At 40.4% G+C, this 19,627-nt stretch overlaps 1 protein-coding gene across 2 annotated transcripts in view; it reads right to left on the bottom strand.

Moving 5' to 3' along the window:
• Positions 1-1,249: 1,249 nt before the first annotated feature.
• Positions 1,250-19,627, bottom strand: part of MEE13 (myosin heavy chain-like protein) — a 51,449-nt gene continuing 33,071 nt past the window's right edge. For both annotated transcript variants that reach the window (XM_089157484.1, XM_089157485.1), the window contains 4 exons: positions 14,336-14,406; positions 3,715-3,924; positions 3,494-3,587; positions 1,250-2,831 (listed from right to left, as the gene is read on the bottom strand). In XM_089157484.1, the coding sequence (XP_089013610.1) occupies positions 2,526-2,831; positions 3,494-3,587; positions 3,715-3,924; positions 14,336-14,406 (681 nt within the window). In that variant the 3' untranslated portion in view covers positions 1,250-2,525. The remainder of the gene's footprint in view (positions 2,832-3,493; positions 3,588-3,714; positions 3,925-14,335; positions 14,407-19,627) is intronic.

Genomic DNA, 19,627 nt, shown 5'->3' with positions numbered 1-19,627 from the left:
TTTGATGGTGTTGATCTGACGGGATGGATGTTCAAAGCAGAGAGATTCCTTGATTTTCACGATACCCTCGACGTGGAGCGATTGACGATATCTTCCTTTCATATGGATTGGTTAGCGTTGTCTTGGTTTCAGTGGATGCATGGATCCAATCTCTTCACCAACTCGACAGTCTTTCACGAAGGCCTTCGGTCCCTCTTAACTTTTAATGATGCCCAAGCATAGCTTTCGAAACTGACACAACCGATGACAGTAGCCGATTATCAGGGACAATTTGAAGCGTTGGCTAACAGGAGTACCGGCCTTCCGGCGTCGTTCCTCGTTTGCTTCGTATCAGGCCTGAGATCTGACATCCGCAGCACGGTGATGGCACGTAGGCTGACAGACATGTCATAGGCAGTGGGCTTTGCGCGGTTACAGGAAGCTAAAATTGTTTAAAGAGTCTGAAGGGCCGTTTGTTCGCGCAATTCCCCTTTCGACCAAAGCCAGTTACTACCTACCCCATCATCCACCTCAAAGGCAATCGCTGCTACCCACCCCCTACTCCAGCATTTAAACACCCCTCCTACCGGCTCCTCACTCACTGCCAAATGACAATCAATAGATTAACCCCAACCAAAATGCAGTAGAGTTGCGAGTGCGGGCTTTGTTTAAATTATGATGAACGAATCACCCCAGGCACAGATTTAAGAATCGCCAGCTTCTGTTATTGGAAAACGAACCAGATCCAGTCATCGAGGATACTAACAGGGTGAATCGATTGCAACAGAGCAAATATGACTCAGAATCACTTCCAGTGACTGAGCTCTCCTACCACTCACTCACTGGAATCGCAGATCCGTCAACTCTCCGGTTACCTGTGAACGTACAAGAGAATCGCAGCGAACTTATTCTGGAGAGGAATGAATATGAGAGTCGTTGCTCAACTGGCCAACAAATCACTAACAGAGCCCCTTCATGGTTTGCTATATCCCTTGTCAATACCCAACGCTGAGTGGAAAGATTTGTCCATGGGTTCTGTTACCGGCCTCCCACTATAATGGTGACAGTTGACCGCTTGAGTAAGTATTGCGCATTTCAGCGCCCTTGCCTTCACATTTTTCCAGCGAGAAAGTGGAGGACATCTCCACCACTGTAAATCATTTGATTCCATGGAACACCCCGCACCATTGTCAGTGACCGCGACAGTGTGTTCCTGAGCAGCTTCTAGAGGGGGAAAATTTTCGATTGCAAGGCACAATCCTAGCTTTCAATTCAGCATATCACCCCAGACAGACGCCCTAAATCGATGATGCTTAGAGACGTACCTCGTTCCTTCGTGGATGCTGAACCCACTCAATGGCTTCGTCACATTCGATGGGCTGAGTACTAGTACAACACTAGTTATCACTCTGCTGTAACTCAGGCTACCCTTTTAAAGCTGTATATGGAAGAAAATCGCCAACTTCGCTTGCGCCTCTCGTGAATCCCCCAATGAAACTGTCGATAGCACCCTCTTCTTGCGCGACAAGGCTCTGGCAACCTTAAAACAGAGTCTGTAACGCGCTCAAGCACACATGGTCCATCAGGCTAACAAGCATCGCAAAGACAAGGAGTTTCAAGTGGGCGATCGGATCCTCATCAAGTTGCAACCCTATCGCCAGCTCTCTGTTGCACAGCGCCTCAACCAAAAGCTTCCCAAGCGCTATTTCTCGTCGCCAACGATTCATACCGTCTTTCCATTGCTCAAATGGATTCTAGAAGCATTCCTCCTCTGCCACCGGAGGTAGTCACCCTTGTTGCAATTTTACGATTTCGTCACGTCCTTCGCGCCGGTAGCCATGTTCATCGGGTGCTGCTACAATGATGGATTTGCCTCTTGAGGGATTCCACTTGGGTCAATCTCGAACTCGAACAATTGCGGCACCGATTTCCCGATCTCGACCTTTAGGACAAGTCAGCAATGATACTGTCACCTGCCATGTATGGTAAGCCATTGACTGAGGAAGCCGAGGTGTCATGCGAAGCTGGCAACAACATCAGACGCTCGGGGATAAAAGCACATGCACCTTCGTTCTTGAAGGATTATGAGATGCGAGGAACTCATCGTGGGGAGCAAGTACAATACGTTAGAGGTAAGAGTAGTGTTTTTTATTTTGATTGTTATTTTCAGATCAGAAGTTATTGATTGTGACCGTTGTAACTAGTATAAATGGAGAGCCAACGTGAATCAATCCCAATTTCCTGTTTCTCTGTCGAGTCTCTTTTTGTCTACAACTTCCTCAGTTTTTTCTTTCTACCCAATTGTCCCCGTGTTCTCTATCAGATGTCAAAAAAATAAAATGAAGTTAAAGAAATATGACTTCTATACCTCTTGAATCATCAAAGTTTTTCATATCATACATATAATTTTTTACATCTTTCCCTTCTTATCTCCACTCACAAAGGACACACCGTCAGAAACAACTATTTTTCAACATCTATACAATGTTTACACGTACATGGTCCCATGGGCAGTAACTCAGAGACAGAAGTGTTTAGAGCTCTTATCAGCTTTGATCTCTGGAACCCTTGTCTATTGTATTCCCCTTTGCGATCTGACAGGCTAGTATCATGAGCTCCACCATCTCAAATCCCACAGCAGAAACAGAATCTACCTTGTCAACAGTTTCTCCAGAGCCATCATTTGGTTCATTAATAATGCTTCCATCAAATGATCCAGGATCTGCCTCTGACCAGCTAACTGGAAGAGAACTACAAAGAGCAGTCTTCACGAGTTTTGCCTCGGCAATAATATCATCCAGTGTCTCGTTTGTACAAGCAAAATGCCCTTGGGATGCTGTGGACTCTTTAGCCTACAAAAGGAGTTCCAAAACCCATTACTATTGAAAGAAGATACCACAAAACTCTCAAAATGTAATCCATTCTTTGACTTCAACTGCACAAGACAAATTCATCTTCACATTACTATTGAAAGACGATACCACAAAACTTTCAAAATGCAATCCATTCTTTGACTTCGACAGGAAAAGACAAATTCATCTTCATGCAAGCAGCCCAGACTGAGAGAGGCCCTTCCCATTAGATTTAATCAAGGTCACCATAAAATTAAAAAAAACACAAGGAGGCAAAGTGAAGAAGAAACAGATGTAGAATTGAAGTTTCTGCATGCTGTTGTGCAAAGGTAAGATTCGGTCCAAGGTCAACGCATATAGTTGCCACACAAGGGCCACAGGGACACCAGCAATACCACTATAAAAAGTCCCCCCATCCCCAACCCAAAAATATCAACGAAACCAAGGTCTTGCTTCTTGATCATGTAAATTTAAAGAAAAGCAAGATAAACCTTGCAATAATAATTTTTCTGGAAAAAAATTGGCAGAGAAACAAATGGATCCGTGGGAAAAGGGATAAAATACCTTCTAGGCTTCTATAGTTCTCAGAAATTCAAGAAGAAGACCATAAATAACCAGTCCATAAATAGAACACAATACAGGGAACGGCATGAAGAAGCAACCTTTAAAAGAGAGAGACGGAGCCTGCGAATCGTAGATGTCAAATGTTCGATACTTTCAATGCTCTCTCTGAGGCTAGCATTTTCTACCTTCATCCTACAACAGCAAATGGCATTTGAGAACTTCCGAATAAAACATTGTTATTATTTTATTTGCAGCAGTAATCATATAACACACACATTCTCCATAATGCATTCCTAGGACCAAAATACTTCCAACAGACCTTGCAAAATCCACAGCATGGTTGGATTTTTTATGCGTGAAGTCATTTTCACTCATGCAACCATCACTTTCATTCTCTCGACCAATCCAGCGCCTTAGATATGTTTTCTTAAGCAAGTTTTTCAATTTCCCATCTCTATCCTGAGCAGCAAGAATGTTATCACCAAGATCAGCCAAAAGATTTCGCCGTTTGATCCCCTGACTAGCATTCCTGCATTATATGACACGGATACTAATTAGAAACATCTAGCATGGTTTGGATAGGAAAAGGGGGTGGACAGGTAAAAGATTCAACCAAACATACATCTAAAAGAGAAATAATTTCATTTGCAAGAAAATAGCAAGGTTTGAAGGCAAACATAAAGCAAATATGCCAGGCATCACAAAAGATATTATATCTCTAGAATTGGACATCATAGAAGCTGGAAAGTTTCATGACACGTAAAACATATATTAAACACTAAAAAAACACAAAAGGACAAGGGAAAAGCAGGATCATGGTAAACCCAACAAATGCCAGTGTTAACGAGAAAGGCGTGCATACACAAGCATATATGGATAAACTGGTGAAGTAAAGACCATGAAGAGGAGACCAAATAAAGGTAAAATCATTTATAAAAATTGAGATCATTAAAAGGTCCAATGATGCATTAAGAGAAGTTTCATACTCATAGTCAAGAGAAGGAGATCGAAGGAGATCAAAGGACGGTGGGATTGTTCAAAAGAACTGAAATTGTTAAAAGGTCCAATGACATCAAAGATAATGACAGCTCAGCAGTCTGCGGGTTGGTTTGATGCAGATCTGGGGTCCCAATAACCAACTTGGCTATGGGCCCAACCAGATATCTAATACCAAATCGCAAAAGTAGTAGCAAATTTGTAATAAACAAGTTTAATTGGAAAGCAGATTCGATTTAGGACAAAAATCGAATCTGCCTTTTCCTTTTGTATGAGATGGGGGACTACGTAAGCAATTATATTGTATGCAAAAAAACATCATAGTGTAAAAGAGAGTTGGGGGGTACTCTTGGAAATAACTCACGATGGAAGTCATCTTCAACCTCCAGGCCTCAACTTTCAAAATAATCCAAAGGAACTTCAGAAGAGAGATGTCTTCCATACTCCTCAGCTTGACTTAAAAAATTGAATGACAGGTGGATGGGCAGACATCTCAAATGCAACTGACATTCAGCCAAAACAGTAACTAAAGAGAGTAAGTGTACCTTCTAAAATCAAATCTAGGCAGTAGCTAGGCCAATGGGATCTGCAGGTTTGATTTCTCATGGATGCTTTATTTCCAGGAAGCTCTATCAGTCTTGGTTGTGCAGTCAAGGTTTATCTTCAAGACAAATCCCAGGGAGAAAGAGGCAGTTTAAGGGAGAACTGAGTTCCAGGTTGGGGAACATCAGTACTATTTTGACAAGATATCAAACTAAAACAAACAAGAGAACGATGAAAGAACAGAAAGGAATTTGAAGATATCAAAGGAAACAAGAAAAGGGAAGGCGGAGGTGGTCAGAAATCCATATTCATTTGTGTCATTGTGGCAACAAACTCCATAACCAAAGTCTGCTTTTTATGCAACTTACAAGCTACTACTTAAAGTTTAAATAGGGAAAGATAAAACATTCTCAATTGTATTTTAAAACAGAAACAGAATTCCCATGCAAATCTATGACTACTTAACCTATTTAAAATAAAAATAGAAGGCTACAAGCACTTCCCCCCCCCCCCCCAAAAAAAAAAAGTAATAAATAAATAAATGAAAGTAAATAAACAGAGTAAATGAAAGACCTTCATATGGTCTTTATTGACCTAGAAAAAGCTTATGATAGAGTCATCAAAGCGTTAATTTGGCAAGTATTAGAGAAGAAATGTCGCAAGCAAATATGTAGACATGGTTAAGGATATGTATGATGGTTAAGTGACAAGGGTAAGAACAGTGAGAGGATGAGGTGGTGAATCACAGTCAGAGTACATCAAGGATCAGCTTTAAGCACATATTTATTTGCACTTATAATGGATGAATTAACCAAAGACACTCAACATGACGTCCCTTGGAGTATACTATTTGCTAATGATATTCTATTGATAGATGAGACATGGGTAGAGATTTATACCAAAGTTAGAATCATGAAAAGCAACTTTGGAATCAGAATGCTTTAAACTAATAAAACGAAAACGGAATATCTAGCTTGTAACTTCAGTCTTGATCGGGCGGATGATGAGGTGGTGAAACTTGATGAGAAGGAGAGTCCTCAACGCGATTGTTTTAGGTATCTTGGGTCAATCATAAACAATAAGGTGATAACGAGGATGATGTTTCCCAAATAATTAAAATAGGATGGATGAAGTGGAGAGGTGCGTCTAGGGTTTGGTGTGATTGGCGTACTCCTTTAAAGCTCAAAGGAAAATTCTATAGGACCGTTGTACGACCAACTATGATGTATGGTGTCAAGTGGTGGCCTGTTAAGAAGCATCATATAAATAAACACAATGTAACCGAAATGAGGATGCTAAGACGAATGAGTGGCAAAACTAAGAAGGATAAGGAATGATCATATTAGAACTAGTCTAGGAGTAGTTTGGCTTAGTGATAAGCTTCAAGAAAGTTGTTTAAGGTGGCACAACCACGTTCAATGGAGGCTTGTAAATGTTATTGTATGGAAAAGTGATTTCATATAGATTGAAGGAATTAGAAGAGCTAGGAGCTCACCTAATGACCTTAAGAGAAGTGGTGAGATAGGACATGCATAATTTAGGCCTTATATCTAGTATGGCCTTAACCAGAGCTGGTTGGTAAGCAAGAAATCCATGTAGCCAACCCCACTTGGTTCAAGGCTTGTTGTTGTTGTTGTTGAGCAGATTTACAGTCATAGTAGATGCTATACGTTTTACCCAATTGCTAGTTGCTACTTTCTATTACTAGCATGATTTGGATAATACCTTCGGTTTTATTGTTGCCACTATGCTTGTGGATGTAGCTCACATCACTGCTGCCTATCTTTCTTATTGTTGGATTGTCCGACATGAAGATCATTTATTGATGTGCTAAGGATTGCTTTCTCAGTGTGTATTGGCACCTACTATTGTGACGTATGCTCGAGATTGATAAACTTTTTGATATATGTTCTTATTATTACAAGCTGGAGCATTCAATATGTTTACTCCAGCATAAGGGGTTTGGGATTTTAGCTTTTTATCCTAAAAGTAGATGTTTGGGTGTCAACGTAGGTGTCACAGGTTAGATATGGCACTGATATGTCTCCAAATTCTCTATGTAATTAGTTTAGGAACTTAGATTTAGATCTGATTTGAAGTGAGCTGTAGAAATTACTATTTTTCATCTTTCTATTTTTGGAAAATGGACAAAATATTCCGACCAGATCTATGTGATATTTTTATATAAATGAATGGCCTACCTGCACTTCTAGGAGTTTAGAATTGCAGGGAGATTCTTCCCAAGCTGGTTTGATTGTCCTTCTTCTCCACCACCATTTCTTTTCTTCATTGTCTCCGCTCTGACTTTCTAAACTGTAGGTTTTGTTATAGGATTGAAGTTACGGAATGGGGCTTATAGTTTGGACAGTTCTAATGGTTATATTTGTATAGATCTGAATTTGAATGATGTACACTACATGCAGGACCACCTAATGAGGGACCAAAGGGTTTAAGAGCACCCTAAGGCCCTACCAGCAATCCCAATAATTCCGTCCAAGTATAGGGGGTATATTGGTAATTTTGCCATTTTTGGGTGAGCCCATTTAGGGTTTAGTTGGGCCCAGCATGTTAATAGGACCCTCAATCTACTTTTATTTCTATAACTGAGTCATTATTTTGTGTTTTATTGAAGAGTCATTGTCTAGGTGTGATTCCTTGTTTGTGTGGAATCCCTATTTTAAGTCTACTTTTTATTAGGACTCCATATCTACTCTTAGAATCCTAATTGGATCATCCTCCTTTATGCGAGAAGTTGGTAGTCAAGTCAGAGCCCTAATTAGAATTAGAAAGTCAGTTTGAAGTCAATTAGGTTTCCTAGTATGAGTCTCAGTTTGTTTCTTTTAAGGCTATAAATAAAGCCTCCATTCTCTGTAATTGACAAGTTGAATTGATTAATAAAATTCCTTTGGAGGAAACAAAGTCACAGGCTTCCTTAGAAGGTCTACAGCAGATTGAGATCATGTCTTCTTCAAATTCCAGCCATTGTTCTTCAAGCTCCAGCAGCAATTCAACAACCACAGCAGCCCACTTCCATTCCAAGTACAGCCCCTCCCCCTTCTTCTTTCCTAGCCCACGCAAGCACCCCAATCCCTTCCTAAACCCTGCAGTAGCAGCAGCCCTCTCCCTTTAAAACTCTTAGATCCCCAACTCTTTACCAACCTTCCACTACTAGTTGGATTGCACCCTTCCCCTTACCCTATCTCTACCCCTAGATCATCCATTAGACCTTCTGTTAGGGCCCTCGGATTATGCCATGGGGGGGGGGGGGGAGAGAGAGAGAGATGGGGGGTTGTAAATGGGGGTTAAGTGGTTATGGGCAGCCTATGGCTGAGGGGCAGCATTGTATGCTATGGAGGTGATTGGCACCATCAAAACCAGATTATCTTTGTTAATTCCTCTATTTCGATATTAATTTTCATGTTCGATTCGCTGGTTCTTATCACCTTCCTCCATTAGGTGTTAGAATTTTCTGCAATTCATCTTCAACCTCTAGAAACCCTAAACCCTAACTTTTCTAGAAACCCAATTACTCCCAAATTACTCAACCAAACCTCAAACCCCTTTAGGATTATCATCTCCCACTCCCATTCCACCTCCCCCAAACCCTAGTTGCCTAAGAGTCCTAACCCAAGTAGGATACTCAAGCCTGGCCAAAACTTCCTAGACCTAACCCTAACCTTCTTAAACGCTAATTCCTCCAAAAGATCTTCAATTACAAGTTTCTGCTGCCCTTGAAGACTGCTGCTTCCCTGAGAGAGGATTGTGGAGTGAGCCCAATTCTAGGGCAATATTCCTACAAGTTAAACCCCAGAATTTAGTTCACATCATTGAATTTTGGGTTTCTTGGGGAATCTGAAAATTCAGTAAGGGCCTGTTTGGTTATATGAATCCAAAGATTTGAAATCTCTGGATTCATGAATCTGAGATTTATACCTGTTTGGTTGTGAAAATCTCTGAATTCATGAAATCTAGAGATTCATCTTTTTACACTAAAAACGTGAATCTGTAGATTTATGGGTATGAGGTGAAATCCAGAGATTTCATTGCTACTATAAAAGCGCTAAATATTTGTGCATTCACAAAAATCACGTCAACCAAATAGTTAGGAGAACCACGACATCCACAACCAAACAAATTATGAATTATGACCCAAGATTGAAACCAGATATGAAACTGATCATGAACCAAACAGGCCCAAAACAACAATAAAAGGGAAAAGAAGGGGGAACAGCAGATTAACCCTGCTATAAGACCTTGACTCAAGGGGAGGAAGAGAAAAGCAAGGCGAACCACACCACAGCAAAACGGAGACACCGCAAACCACCGGAAGACACAAGAAACCCGGCCGGATCTCACCCACCAAGAAGCAACAACAGACGGAAGATAATCCTCCCGAGAACAGAAGAGAAAGCAACACAAAAAACGAGCAACACCCAGACCCAGATTCCGTTTGTGGGGGGGGGGTGGATTTATCCGCCGACAACGCGCCGGATCGTTAGATTTTCGACACGGGCTTATACCAATCCAATGAACAAAATTCATCAGAAAACAAAAAAAAACCTTTTTAAGTGTCAGCGGTTCCCTCTCCTCACCCGACTCTCCGCTCGTCCACTTCTCCATCTTCAGCTCCAGCCCCACTGATGTCTCCACCCCCAGAACTGCCTTTTTCTTCTTTTAACTCCAAATATTAATTGATGCCTACGAATTGGTAGTTCAAAACTTGTTTCTTTATGCAAACCAAAACCGAAATTAACCAAAAGAGAAACACAAAAAGCTTTCTAATTATAAAATAACTCGGAACAATAGCAAGTAAAATCCCAGCACCAATGACAAAAGGCAGCTGAAATCTAGGGTTAATTCTCGAAAACAATGTATAAAATTTAAAATAAAAGAACCTAGGGTTTTAATGGTGGACATACCTCTAGAATTGAGATCATTACGCTGAACTTCGAGACGATTGAGATTGCTAGTTGATTGACAAAAAAGAAGTTGAAGATCATGTTGTTCAAGATAATACTGCCGGAGACCTTCTCCCTACCTCGTCATACTTGCAACGCACATCTCATCTCCTGCTTCAGCTTGCATTGTCGCGATCGCTGCCATTTCCATCGGTGCGGCTGGAGCCAAAGACGGAGAAGGTGGACGAGCGGAGAGCTGGGTGAGGAGAGGGAATTGCCAACACTTAGAAAAGGTTTTTTTCCTGATGAAATTTTGTTCATTGGATTAGAATAAGCCAAGTGTCAAAAATCTAACGACAACGCAGAAACCGGACGGCGACGAGCGGATAAAACCGGGGGTTTGAGGGGGCAAGGAGGGATGGGATAGATGGCTAATCCACCTTACAATTGAATTCCTCATTTCAATAGGACATGAAAACCCAGTGTAGATAGGAATACTAGAAACATGCCTTGGACAATTAAACAGCTCCTCTAAATTGCCGAGGCCTTAACCAAAGAAAATAAATAATCAATAGACTATAATACCCCTATAAGTTAAATTCAACCTGACTTGAACCATTGGTTCTATTGACCTGATTAGAAGGCTTAAAAATAGAGGAAAATCCGTGCTCAACTCATGCACCTGAGTCTTAGGACCCTTAAGTTGACTGTTAAGACACCAATCGTAGGTTCTAGAACACAGGTAGTTTTGGGTATTGTAATAATCCATGTGGGAGGGTCACATGGGAAGAGTGTTCATAGGGGTCCTTGAGGGGGTTATATAGCGTGAAACTGTAATTAGAGAGGGAGGGTGAGTGAACTAGATTTTAGGCAGGCATAGTTTGGGGTGGTGAACTGGGGTGAGTTTACTGGTTTTGGGGGAGGAGTAGGTGTCATCATGTCAATTGTAAGGGAAGTTGCAAATCGATGTTGGAATTCAATTTACCGTGGTTTGTTTGTTAATTGTGATTCCTTTTTTGTGCTGATACCAAGGAGAGAACAATCTTGAGGGATTGCAAGGGTGAGGTGAGTGATTCTACCGGAGATTACAAAGGCGGAAACCAGAAATCTCCGGTGACTACAGGGGTGATAATTAAGGTCTTATCAACGTGGTATTAGAGCGATTCAGATCCCAAGGCATGGTTAGAGGGAGAACGGTCTTATCTCTAGAGTTTACCGAAAACGCTAAGTCACAAACGTTTTAAACACCTTCAAAGCAATTCAGACTTGGGGAATCAACAACGATGAGGCATCAGTTGGGTTCTTAAAAGAGGGGGACAAAGAGGTAGAACCACTATGGAAGAAACAAAGTCGGTCCATAGAGAACGACAGTTGGGTGGCACGATCTCCTACGAAACCTCCATGGGTGATGGCGATAGCTATGGAAGAAGATTTGTTGGTACTGTTGGAGCAGAGACAGCTTGATTTCCTGCAAAATCTTGTGTGACAGGGTTGCAGTTATGGGGCAAGTTTCCTATATGGAAAGATCTTCAAGATTCGGTTACCCGATTCGGATTGATGGTGATGATTGCAAAATATTTCCTAGAATTAACGACAACTCAAGAATGGAAGGAAGAATCCCAATCGGCGATAAAAGAGGAAGGTCACAACAAGCTTTTGATCGCAAGTCTTGTTTGGGAAGAAAAGGTTCAGGTTTGGGTCGTGGTTGGACCGACAATTCGATTTGAGTTAGTTCAGCCTCTAGATTTGGGCCAAGTGATACAAGTGGCCCAAACAAGTGAATTAGACGAATGGGCCTTAAGATACCAACTTAGTTCAAACAAAACACAACCCACCTATTTGGGTTCTGGGTTGACTAACCAAGAGTTAGTTATGGGCCTTCTATGGGTTTTAATTTCAGGCCAAGCCTAGTGTTCAAGCTACAACACAGGCAACCAGGGGCCCAAAAACAAAACAGCCCAGCTGCTAAATGGGGGTATTTGGGAACTCTACTGTTCACTCTTCTTCTTCCTTCGACACTGCAATCTACTCAACGAACTAGCAGCTCCAACAGCTGTTCGAGATCGAGGGGAAGGCTGCAACTGTTCCAGCGATAGCAAGGATGCTCTTCGTGGTCTATGACGACTCCGGAGCATGATTTACCATCTACTATTTCGCCAAGGTTTGCATACTCAGGTGGGTAGTGTATTAGAGAAGAATTGCAGGCCTTCTTCAGATATGGAACAAACGGAGGATGAGGGTCTTACCGGTGAACGCAAGCATTGGGACGACAATAATTTATTGCATGTTCTGACAGAGATGCTACCATTCGTGCACCATAAGGCAATTGATACATGCCTCTTTCCAAGCGTACTGGACTTTTTTGCAACGTTTGGATCTGGGAGTGAATTTTTCTCCACTTCTTTGCTTGAACAATATGCAGGGGAAATGTGTAGATTGGCCTGCATTTGATTGCTTCCTCTGCACATTTGTAGAAGATAGCAGCAGCGTTTTTAGTTTCTTCAGGGACACGGTTGACACTGCCCATATGGGACTCCATTGTTCCTATCTGCTGAAAGCCCTTCATACATATATTGACGCACAACTCAATGCAGCGGAAGTTTCGAAGGATTTCGTGGGCTGCTTGGAGTTATGTGGGTATAGACTCAGGTGGTTTTCAGGAAGGTTTGTTCTTAAAGACACTGAATTGGCATGGTTATGTGGCAAGCATGTGAAGATCAAGCTTCTAATTTTCCTTCACCTTGAGGACAAGGTGAATTTCGAGGGGCTGGTAGTGATAGGGCCTTGAGATCACAGTATTATGCTACATTAAGGGGAGGGGGAGAGAGAGAGAGAGAGAGTTAATTAAGGGTTAAAATAGGGGTAAGATGTTATGAGGAGTTAAGGATTATTTATGTGAGTGTTTGGGCAGCCGTAGGCAAAGGGGCAGCAATGTGCTATGGGGGTTACTAGCACCATTGTAACCAATTTATCATTGTTCTTCGTTATTCTATCAATTAAATAATATTAGTTTTGCATTCAATTCGTGGGTTCTTAACATTATTCTACAACAAGACCTTTACCTATCTACCATTACCTAACTTTACCTTACTTATATTACCTAACCTACTTGGTCCGCAATAACCTATACTACCTTTAACCTTACCTACTTGGTCCGTAGTAACCCATACACCCTTACCTACTTAGTCCGCAGTAATCTATATTTTCCTTTACCTACCTACTTGGTCCGTAGTAACCCATACTACCTTACCTACTTGGTCCACAGCAACCAATACTGCTTTTTATCTACCTATATCTTACCTAATACCTCCCTTTTACCTACCCAAACTTTATCAACTACTTGCCTTCTTGCGAAGCGCTTATATGAACATTGGAGCTACAATTTTGAAGTTTAGTGTGGATACTCCTCCCTACTACTGGCATTATGTGGATAGTGCATTTCATGTTGCTATACTTATGGACTTTGGTTGTCTTCAATATCGTCAATTGTTCTCATTATTGAATGGATTGTTCGACATGAAGAATTAAAGATTTTTTAAAGTTGGTGTTGATTATCTCCAGGGTGAAGTTCTCTCAGTGTTTATCAACGTTTGCTATTGCTACACATTCAAGATTAGTGCCACCTTTCAAGTTTATTCTTATTGTGCAAGCTAAAGTTTTCTTTGTGTATACTCCAGCTTGTGGGGGAGTGTTGAAGTTTGGGTTGTTAATATTCAAGTGAATAGTAACGCAGTGTTATGCCATTGTTCCTTGTTTCCTTTTTAGATATACTACTCTTTCTAATGTAGGAATATTGCTACACAAGTTTTGGTAGTTTCTAGAAAGCATAGTTTCTATTTTTAGAACTTTCTATTTTGGACAGATTCATGAATCCATGAGATGTACTTATTCTTTCCTTTTTTAGAGGGCAACATGGCTTGCTTCTCAAGTTGTATTTTTAGACTATGAAATCTATAAATAGAGAGGTTGTGATTCTAGGAGAGTAAGCTAGAATCGCAGCCCATTGTTGCTTCTTCTTTATCTCTTTCTTCTTCTTCTCCATTATCTTTCAAGTTCAGCTACTGTTTTGATTGATTAAAACTTATATTCTAACAAGGATGTTTAACACAAATTCCATATTCATACCCATATTGTACTGTGACAACATTGGATACTCTAGGGATTGACAAAGTGCCAGACTGCCAGTAACAGGGTGGGCATGAGCTATGATAATCTCAACAAGGCAACAACTGTCAGCGAGGTCATATTGCACTCTGAAGGTCTGATAAAACCATTGTCTGTTCACAAATAAAGAGGAAAATATCACCATTAGACCCAACAACAAAGTCATTAAGTTCATGAAGCACATCTGAAAAGCTGGAAAGCTGATGGAGCACTAAGGCATGACATTGCCTCAAAACATTTAAGTCTGTCAGCAAAACCAAAACCATAGCATGGAAAGAGCTAATGGACATGCTAGCATAAAAAAGCATATGATTACAACTAATAAGAGGATTAACATACTCTAGCAACCGTTGATATTCTTGCTTTACTTGTGCCAACTCCATCAGAGCTTTGACCTTTTCATTAGTTACCTGTAAAAACCAGTTACATGGTTCGTTCATAATAATTTGGTACTGATGCTTCTTTCAGAATCAGCAAAATGATAACAGTATCTGTTGTAGGTTAGATACACTTTTGATTTATATAAAATACTTTTTCAAAGGGAAAAAAAAAAAAAACACTAAAACATTAGATAGTACAGGAAATAAGGTAGTAAGCATTGTGTCTACCTGAAATTTTGAAGGAGCTTCTATCAATACTTAACCAGATTTCAACTAGTCCAGGATCATCTAAATAAGATGACATTGAACATGTAGGAAGAATCTATCTGGGTCGCTGAAACAAAATTAGTCTATGAAGGTTAATCAATTTATTAAAATTCTTGTGGCTCAACACTATGTTGTACAGTGGGGGTACACCCATATTTATCATAGTGGTACAAATGAGTCATGTACACATTTTCTTTCATCCTTTAGCATAAGATTCTCCTTCTATTTTCTACTTTCCACATGTAACTAGACTGGAATGCACTTTCTATTTTACACATGTTAAACTGAAGTTCCTGCTCTTTTTTAATAACATTGTAAGGGAAAGAGTGGCTGCCAACTCAGACATGGTCACATGGCTTCTGCTCTTTTCATCTCTTCTTCTTGTCTTTGGTTATTTACTGCTCATTGTAGAGATATCACATAAGACTTGATCCCTTGTGAGCTCTCCTGCTAAGAATCTGGTGTGGTGTTGTTGCATCTACACAACTAAATATAACCCTGATGGTACTGTTGTGTGTCTAAAGGCTCGGTTGGTGGCCTAGGGCGTATGGTGTAGATTATTTTTAGACATTTTCCCACCATCGCTTTTCTTACTGTGCTCTCTCGAGAATATTCTTCCAAGGCTTCCCCTCAAGCTGGAGCATATATACTGATCATGCCCAGAATAAAGTCAACCGCCCATTATTGTAAAAACATTTCTAAATTGTTCTTCATCCTAACATCACTTGGATGGATCTGTCCGTTTTGCATCTTCTCTCTAACAAAATGACAATCAATCTCAATGTGCTTCATGCTCTCATTGGATATAGGATTAGAAGCAATATCAATTGCTGCCTAATTATCATACGCAACTGCATACACTAAGCCACCCAACTCAGACAACCACTGTCGTATCCACATCAATTCACAGGTTTATGGTGCAACAGCTCTGTACTTCAATTCACCACTAGGACACCCAACCACACTGTACTTCCTCTTCTAAGAGAAGATTCCCACCAACAAATATACAATAACCAGTAGTTGATCTCCTGTCTGCTAGAGACCCATCCCATTCAGCAGCAGAAAATCCATCAACTCTTATGGGCATGATTCCAATACACAATTCCTTTTCCCTGGAGCTTTCTTGAGATATTGAAGAATACAGACAACTGCATCCAATGAGATGTCCCAGGAAAGGAAAGAAACCGGCTCACCACAATAACAGGAAATGCAATATCAGGACAGGTAACGATTAGATAATTCAGTTTATCCACTAGTCTTTTTTACTTCTCACAATCACAGTGTGAATCTTGCCCTCAGGGACAAGCTTTGTATTCTGGTCCACAGGAGAATCCAAGGGCTTTGACCCAAGATGCCTGTCTCAGTGAGCAAATCTAATACGTATTTCTGATGACATGGAAACATTCCTTTATGTGACTGAGCTAGTTAAATTACTAGAAAATACTTTTGACTTTCCCAGATCCTTTTTTCTGAAATTGTCGTTGAAGGTTAGTCTTCAGTTCTTCCATACCAACAGCATCACCTTCCGTCAACGTTGTCAAGGCGTTGACTAGGCATCCTGGCTCTTTTTGGGTCAAGGTGACCTAGTGTTGCCTTGCTTCGTGTCACTTTGGTTTCCATTGCCCCTATCGCCTTGTAACCTTAATAACCTTGCCTCCCGTAAATGATTGATTGCCAACGTATAAAACAAATGACATTTGTCTTCCACCAGACTGTCTGATAAAACAATTAGCGATAGTGCGATCACTATCACATCTGGACAAACCAAAGGTAAGAACTACCTCAATAAATCTCCAAAACAAGCACACAGAAATTGCTTAAGACCATACAAGGATCTCTCAAGCCAACATACCAACCAAGGCTCCCATGTTCCATGTACACTTCTTCTTACAACGTGCCATGCAACAATGCATTCTTGACATCAAGCTGAAACAAAGGTCAGCAGTGTGTAGCAGCAAGCATGGGATCAGATCTGGCAAAATTTCGGATTTTTGACCCAGCATAAACCAGATGGGCAGTTGAAACTATTTTGTACAATGTTTCAACAAGATTTGTACTTTGAGAAGCCTATTCGTAATATACATTTATATAATTAAGATTTTTCCTAGCCTTAGTTTTGTCTGATTTCAATAGAGAACACCACAACAGCTCATATCTGAAGATTTTTTTCGCTAAATATACGTCAAATCAAGGGGAAAGCTCGATCAAAACACCCGCAAACTCATGATTGCAGTGCACTGGAGCTCCTAACACCAGAAATGAAATATTTTCTTCTGTTTGAGGCAACCCATTTTTATCTGAACTGTTTGATGTAACCAGGGGTTCCCCCCCCCCCTCTCTCCCTTCCAAAGAAGCCCCAAGAGCATTGAGGAAAGAATGAAAAACACAGTCCTATAGGATGGCCAAACCTCATTAGGAGCAATTTGGTCATTTTACCACCACCCGAGTCCTGATAGGTCTTGTCAGATTCATCTTCATTTTAGGAATCCAGATCTACTTTTTGTTTTGAGTTTTGAGTCTTTGGTTAGCAAGTTATGACAGAATCCTTGTTCCATTTGGGTTTTAATTTTGTAAGTTTTTACTTGTTTGGGAGTTATTAATTAGACTTCCTCTTCTAGTAGTTTGAGTTGAGTCTTAGTGTAACAAGGAATCCCAATCCAAATTCCTTGTCAAGTCCTAGTCCAAGTAGTATTTTTATTCTGTCGAGTCCAAGTATGATTTCCTTCAATTGTAAGACTATAAATAGAGCCACCCATGTGTAGTCAAATCAGCTTGATGATTAAATGAAAGAAGACAAAGTGGAAGGAAGGAATTGGAGTCATGGGTTCCAAGGGATCCATAATTGTGATGCTCTTTACAACAAGCAGCCTTGTCACAACTAAATGGGGTTGGCCACATGTATTATTGCCTTCCAATCAGCTCTGCTTGTGGTCATACTAGAAACTAGGTCTAAGAAATGCATATCATTTCTCACCACTTATCTTAAGGTTATCATAGGTCTACCCCGAGCTTTTCTAATGCCTTTAATATGCATTAAATCAATTCTCCATACAGGGACATTTATACACCTCCATTGAACATGGTTGTGCCACCTCAAACGACTTCCTCATAGCTTATCATTTATTGGAGCTACTCTTGGACCAACTTTAATATGATCATTCCTTATCTTGTCCTTCTTAGTTTTGCCACTCATCCTTCTTATCATCCTTATTTACATTACCGTGAGTTTCTCTATATCATGCTTCTTAACAGCCCAACACTATGCACCATGACCATACAACATAGCAGGTCACACAACAGTCCTACAGAATTTTCCTTTGAGCTTTAAGGGATATGTTGATCACACAAGAACTTGGACGCACCTCTTCATTTCATCCACCCTATTTTAATTCTTTGGGAAAAATCATCATCTATATCACCTTTTTTATTTATGATTAAGCCAAGTTACCTAAAATAATCGCTTTGAGGAACCTTCCCTCTCATCATGTTTCACCACCTCATCATCCGCCTAATCAAGACTAAAGTTACAAAGTAAATATTCCTTTTTCGTTCTACTTAGTTTAAAGCCTTTTGATTCCAAAGTTGTTCTCCATGATTCAACTTGATATTAATCCCTACTAATGTTCTTACCAATAAAATAAAACCATGTGTATCATCTATCAACACAATATCATAACAAAAAGCACATACCAAGGAGCATCATCTTGAATGCCTTTGATTCATCCATTATAAGCGCAAATAAATACGGGCTTAAAGCTGAGCCTTGACGTCGCCCAACTATAACTAGGAGTTCACTACCTTGTCTCCCCACCATTCTTAAACTTATCACTGAACCATCATACATATATTTAATTATGTCAACATATTTACTTGCAACATTTCTTTTCTCTAGTACTGTCTAAATTAATGCTTTGGGGACTCTATCACAAGCTTTTTCTAGGTCGACACAGACCATATAAAGATTTTTCCTACACTCTCTATACCTTTCCATGTCTCCTAATAAGGTAAATAGCTTCCATTGTAGATCTTCCTGGCATAAAGCCAAATTGGTTCTTCATACTTGTGGAGTTGTGGTTACTTGTCTCAAATGGGTTTCAATTACTCTCTCCCATAATTTTATAGTATGACTAATCAGTTTGAGGCCTCTACAGTTATTACAACTTTAATGTTTCCTTTATTTTTGTAAATTGGAACCACGGTGCTTCTCCTCCAGTCATGTAGCATTCTTCTTGTGCTCATAATCTTATTAAACAAATTTGTTAGCCAAGCTAGCCCATAGGTTCTATGCTCTCCCAACTTGGTTGAATGTGGTGCTCTTTAAATTCTGTGATTTTCAGGTTTCCCTCCCCATCTCAAGCTTGTGGCAGCCTAGGGAACTTCAAAATTCCAGCAGCCTTCAAGTGAACATCCTCCCTAACCAATTAAGTATACCCCCAGACCAGCCCTTGTGATGTGAACCAAATTCTAGGGTTTAGCTTGTACGGTTTAGGGTTGGTAATGGTTAGGGTTATTCCTTAGAAGTTTTGGCCGAGTTAGGAATGAAGAGATTTAGGTTTTAGAGTTTGTTATTTACTGTATCTTCGGTTTCAGGTCCGGAATTGTGTTTAGGTTTAGCTTCCCAAAGTCTTAGGGTCTAGGATTAAGTTTCCTACGGTTTGGCTGCTTGCTGTAGGTAAATTTTAGCCTTCTAGGTTATATTTTATACGTTTGGGGTCTTAGGACTAGGGTATAAGGCTTCAGTTGGCATAGGAGGAAGGCTGGGATTGCTCCTGTATAAGTCCTGAGACGAAATTATAGCTTGAGGGATCACACTTGGAGTATGACTCTTAGAAAAGTCAACTGGGGTTGGGGAAAGGTACAACAGGAGTGGGAGATGGTAATCCTGTAAGGAATTATTGGGCTTTTAGTGCAGTTGGGGTTCTAGGGTTCCAAAGGTTGAAGATGAATTGCAGAAAATTCTAAGACCTGACGGAGGAAGGTTTAT

This window comes from Hakea prostrata, chromosome 5 (genome assembly GCF_041222555.1).
Source record: "Hakea prostrata isolate BN-2017 chromosome 5, UWA_Hpros_2, whole genome shotgun sequence".
NCBI lineage: Eukaryota > Viridiplantae > Streptophyta > Magnoliopsida > Proteales > Proteaceae > Hakea > Hakea prostrata.
Note: the sequence above shows the minus strand (reverse complement) of the source record. Positions and strands in the feature narration are given on the sequence as shown.